The 6,000-nt window shown below is 37.4% G+C and overlaps 1 protein-coding gene across 1 annotated transcript in view; it reads right to left on the bottom strand.

Moving 5' to 3' along the window:
- The window catches only part of znhit6 (zinc finger HIT-type containing 6), a 42,104-nt gene extending 39,574 nt beyond the window's left edge, over positions 1-2,530 (bottom strand). The window contains exons 1-2 of the mRNA XM_008299584.1: positions 2,358-2,530; positions 1,753-1,818 (exon numbers count right to left, since the gene is read on the bottom strand). Coding sequence (XP_008297806.1) covers positions 1,753-1,818; positions 2,358-2,473 — 182 coding nt within the window. The 5' untranslated portion in view covers positions 2,474-2,530. The remainder of the gene's footprint in view (positions 1-1,752; positions 1,819-2,357) is intronic.
- Positions 2,531-6,000: the final 3,470 nt, after the last annotated feature.

Below are 6,000 nucleotides of genomic sequence, written 5' to 3' on the forward strand. Positions count from 1 at the left end.
GGATCTAGTGAAAACTGTAAACAAGTGTTACAAGATATGTGTGTTTTTCTGTGTTCACATAGATAAAATTAATACATACCACATGAGTGCATAACACACCAGCAGGAGACCTGAGCCGGATCTAAAATCTGGTTAAAGCTCACTTTTTCTACTTGCTTTACGACCACTATAGCACACTGTCCAATACACACAGATATATGTTCATTTACAGTATGCAAATTATGCAGTACGCAAAAAAGCCTCACGTCAAGTGAAGGCTTTCTTTCACTCATGCAATGCTAGATTTACGACACCTTGGCATATGTTCTATTCTGCGATAACAACGGAGCCCACAGTACTCCATGCAAACCGAAAGAATTGCAAGAAGTAAAAGCAACTACGCACACTTTTGTTGAACACCAGACACTGCTTAAATTTATTGCTGGAGTTGCGATCACTTCAGAGAAAGGTCACTTTCCTGTACAGTTAAAATGTTTGTCTATATGAGCAAAAGATGGTTTCCTAGAATGAAAATGCATCAATAAAATAACAGAAGTTGGCAGATTATTGGCCTGACTGATTATCAGATCTAATATTTGGATTTTCCTGATAACTGGAATTTATGTTAGTTTTGAATGACCCCTCATAAAATACAATAATAAAAAGGTTTGCTACTTTGGCTGTAATGCAGCCACATCTACTTGTAGCCACCACTACGGTGAGGTTGTGTTTGGGACGAAGTTACAGTACCCCAAAAACAATACCAACTCATACTTTAAGATATAGTCTTTAGTGGGAAACAGAAGGAGAAAAAATAGTGCTGGTAACGTCATTAATTACTTAAATATATCTTGGCCTCAACATAGATACGAGATCGATCAAGATCTAACTGCAAGTCACAATGTGTACTTTTCTTCTCCTCACACAGGTGAGATGTCACAGAGTCACAGTTTTTAAGCTTCAGTTAAACCTTTTATTAAACAGTGGATGTCTTCAGGTTAAATTCTGAGCTTCAGCTCTCTGGATATTTTTATTTTAATGTTGGTAAAGTAGTTAGATTGTCATCATACATGCACAGAATTTTAGGTGATGAAAGAAATCCTCAAGTGACAAAGCCATTAGTTTTTTGGACTTGTTTATTAGTGCATCATTATGTGTTACTGTCAGAATAATTCTATGTTATGATCCAATGATCTTTGTGAAAAGTATGAGAATGCTATAAATGTCCATTGCTTCTATTTCACCTTGTGAGTGTGAGATAAGGACAAGACGTCCTTAGCGCGTAGTCAAAACCCCATGCCTAAACACACACATTTGCCTTCTGTTTTCTGTATATAAGAACCTATGCTTCAAGCTTTTACTTAGCCACTTGTTCAGACTCTGTGCTGTACATGTTGCTCCTTGCTGCAAGTAAAACTTTGCTTTGACTTAAGAGACGACTCTGTGCATTAATTTGGAGCAGCTAGGACTCCACTGAAGAATTTTCCAAACAGATACACATTATTTGGTGTACTGTCCACTCTTGTGTGAATTATATATTGTGTGTCTGAATGAAACCACGAGGAACATTAACATGAAAGTGTCTGAAAAGGGGATTCTGACTAAGGGATATTGTTTCTTCTTAGACTGTTAAAGGATTTAGGAGGCTGTAGCGGTGAAAGTATCCAGTATTTCACAATAAAAAAGAAACTGAAATAATGGTGAACAGATTATGATCTTGCAGATTGCCACACAGTAATGAAAGTATTTTACATTTGAGGATAATAATCTCACCTGCATGAATGTGTGAGGCAGGCAGGACACTTGTACTTGGCCTCCTCTGATCCACAAACACCACAGCTGCAGGACAGACAACATGTCAAACTGAGATAAAGATGATCAACCTAATTAACGACTGTCTTGACTGAAACAGAACTTTACAGAAACACATTCAAGCTTTATTCAAACTCAAAGTAAACTGAGGAACAGTGTGGCCCAGTAAGAAGGCATGTGGACACATAAATAACAAACTTGTATGACAATAACAATTTTAATATTCAAAGTTAGTACCATTATAAAACACACAAGTAAGGCAGTTAACGACTGAAAGAGAGAAAACGAGAGAAGCTGGAATAAAATATTAAAACCGTCTGAAAATATAAAAGCCAGACTCATTAATTTTGTTGAGTATTTGAGTTTAGTTAGCTAGCTAATAGCATGCTAACTTTGTAGCTATGCAGTGTTTCTCAGTACCTGGCGTTCGTTTGACACCGGGGATATCTGTTGCTCACTTCACTAATACGACGAATATGAAAAACATGAAAAGTTGAGCGAGCTAACTTCACAGGAAATGTGTTAGCTCTGTTAGCAGTTAGCCGCTGACTGTTTAAACGGATCACCTGGACAGAGACATCTTTCTCTTCGTCCCTCTCTGCTCTTCTTCCAGGCCGCCGCCGTCGGCTCGACTCTCCGCGGCGGACATTAGAGCTGCTGTTGGTATAATAACTGAGGCCATGACTGGGACACTGCAGCTCCACGCTGGAAAGACACCAGCGGCATCAAAACAAACCGTCTTCCGCCGGTGGCAGCACGTGGAGCTGAGTTCCTGTCGCAGAGCTGCTCAGCAGCGCCTCCCGGTGTCCGCGCTGAGAACTACAACTCCCAGCACTTCCGGTGAGTACAACTCGCGGTCAGGTCAAACTGCGTGAAAAGAAATGGACGGGTCTGACAGCAGGGTGGTTGATGTATTAATGTTCAAATTCCTGAATAAAAGATATGTTTTTAACTTTCTTATTTTACTTGCTAAGTTCGTTAACAATATTAGTAAATTATCAAAACAGAAACCCAATTTTAATGTCTGAACTGTTAAATGGATGCTGTAAAACTTTGCACTAATTCTAAAGCTGTGAAACTCCTAGCCTTATGGGAGCAATATGATTTTGTTTTCGTCATTCTTTTATTTCCTTTACCTCAAGCACATGTTGATTGTTGTTGTACATCATCTTTTTGTGAAAAAAATTATTTTTACAAAAAAGGATAGTTGATGTAAACGTTCTGTGCTCAGCTGCTGATTGTTTTTTTTTTTTGTTTTTGTTTTTTTGGACGCTGATTTAGTAAAAGTGTGAACAGACTGCACAAGACTTTGATGTTGCTCATTCAGATTCCTCTGCAGATGGAAATGCTCATTCACGCTGCTGAGATGGATTCACACTTGGTCCACAATAAGGACAGGCTGCACAACCCTGCTGTCTGATCATTTGAAAACTTGAAACTGAACTGAACTTGGACTCAGAAACAGAGATGCACTGTCAAACATTTTAATGCTCAAACGAATTAGCCAACTTTGGACATGAGAGACACTCTAAAACAGTTAAGGATTATTTTGTTTACTTAGAAAATATATACTGTCGTCTTCAAATTTATTCATTAAAAAAAAAGGCAAAATTCACAATAGTCACTCAAATAATTGGAAACTGAAAAAAAGCAAAACTAAAAAAAAAAAAAGCTGAATTATACTTTAGTGAAATAAGGCATTTCTTTTGAATTGTGGTTGAAAAGAATAATTAAAAGAAAAAAGAAAAAAAAATGTTCAGGACTAATTAGAGCACTTTGCTGATGAGCAGTGGCCAAAATCCAAATACTTGTCAACAGGTGCAGAAGTCTGATTGAGAGTTACAGAAAACACTTGATTGGTTCAAAGGGTTGTTCAACAAAATATTAGTTTACGGGTCCCATCATGCTTTGTTTTTTGTTTTTTTTTTATTTGTTTTTTTTATTTCTGTTGAACCACAATTCAAAAGCAATGTCATGATTTTCATTACATTTTTATTTATTATTACTTTTGTCACTTTCAACTTATTTCAGTGACAGCTGTTTTTTTCCTTCTTTAACGGGAGGGTATGAATACATTTGAGGACGACTGTATATCTAATTTAAAATAGTTGACTAGGTGACATAATCCATCCATTATCTATACACCGCTTAATCCTCACTAGGGTCGCGGGGGGCTGGAGTCTATCCCAGCTGACTTAGGGTGAAGGCAGGGGACACCCTGGACAGGTCACCAGTCTGTCACAGGGCCACACTTAGAGACAGACAACCAGCACACTCACATTCACACCTACAGACAATTTAGAATCTAGGTAACATAATGATTTTTTTTTAATTTTTATTATTTTATTTTTTTTTTTTTTTTTTTGGGAGGGGGGGGTGTTACTATTATTATCAGAGTCCTACTGACTTTTTTTTCTTTACTTTTTTGTTTTTGCTGCATCACAATAAACGCTGATAAGTAGAATATTTAAAGGGAGATAAAAGATGACTACAAGCAAGTGCCACAACGTAAATTAACAGTAAATGTTCCAACTCAATTAAGAAGCAAGTCAAATAAAAACTTAAAAGCAAGTGTAGCAGATTAGAACTACAATAAAAGCAATAAAAATATTTACAATGTTATGTACAGTGCTTAAATTTATTAGACCACCTGTCGAACTTGGTAAGCACTGTATACATATATACACATAAACCATCCAGCTTTGTGAAGTGCTTTCATTGGCACTCAGCTCTCAACGTTTTCAACAAGAATGAGGAGTTTGAGTCACTGGCCTTCTCTGAGAAGTCAGAGATTAATCAAGCATAACATTCAAAAACTAAAACATGTTTTTCTGTTGAGGATTGCAAGTGAATGACTATAATTTGACACCTTCATCAAGAAATAATAATGTGCTTTGCTGTTTTGTTTAGTTTTTTGTAAAACAGTAAATCTGAAATGCCACACAAAAAAATACCACTTTGGTTAAAGAGCTTCCACATACTGGTGTATTAACCATTACAGAAACATAAGAAATGATTCTGGTAATTACCAATGCTGTTCATTTAGAGAACATGTGGCATAAACCTTTCATTGGGTGGTGGTCTGTACATTTGTTAAGCACTGTATATGAGACGGCTGTACAGATTGTACAGGAATGTGCAAATTGTTCGCTGTGCAACATCTCACAGTATCTAGTGTATACAAGCTGAAATGTGCAAGACTGATTATGATTTGATTTATTTCTAAAGCTGTGTGTTAATGTAACACATTGAGTCAATGTGAGAAGAAATATCACTGGTCTCATCAACAAGACCAGAGACCCCCACCCCCTCCCCACCCCGCTTTAAAGTAAGTTAAACCACTTGAGTAGTGTTTTTTTGTTTGTTTGTTTTTTAGTACTTGCACATAAAAACTTAATGTCTTGAAACTTGTGGACAATGTTTGTCATCATCCATCCATTTGCTATACACCCTTGATCCTGTAGAAGGTCATGGAGGGGTTGCACCCTCCCGGCTGCTATAGGGTGATGACAGTGTGCACCCTGAACAGGTCACAATGTTCCTATCGTATGATGAAAGAAATACTTTCAGAAAGAGTAATATCTCTACGCTTTTTTTTTACCCTTACAAGTCGCCTCAGTTTCAGCAGCTGCAACGTGATAGTGGCTGCAACGTTGGGCTCATATTCTATAGGGCAGTTCATACACACAGCAGGAATTCAGAGGAAAAAAAAGTGTGAATTGAGTAATGGGGGGCCCCAGTACAGCTTTGTGTCTAGCAACACCACTGGTGGTGGGAGACAAAGATTTATTTAAGTTGTGTGCATGTTCAGCACTCTCTACTAAAACTTGCGTTAGTTGTTTGCTACAGTTTAAATAGGAAATCTGTGCTCTTCGAGAAGTCTTAAGTTATTTTTGCAAGAAACCCAAACTATGTCACTGTCTTTTAAATCTTATTTGTTCAGGATTGTATCATCAGGAGCAACGCTGGTTTTGTATTTTTGCTCACATTTTTACGTCTGAAAGCAGCCCAGGACAACTGGTCTCCATCTGTTGGCCACTAAAGAAAAGAAAACTGGTGTGAAAACATCTGTACTTCTTATTTACAGATTAATTAATAGGTAAATTTATCCTGCAATCTGTGTCTAACAGAGATCAGAGTGTCCTTCACTGCCCTCATCAAAAACTGATCATGTGCTCATGCTGTATTCAATAAAACAATACCAAACCA

This window comes from Stegastes partitus, unplaced genomic scaffold (genome assembly GCF_000690725.1).
Source record: "Stegastes partitus isolate 25-593 unplaced genomic scaffold, Stegastes_partitus-1.0.2 Scaffold31, whole genome shotgun sequence".
Lineage (NCBI taxonomy): Eukaryota > Metazoa > Chordata > Actinopteri > Pomacentridae > Stegastes > Stegastes partitus.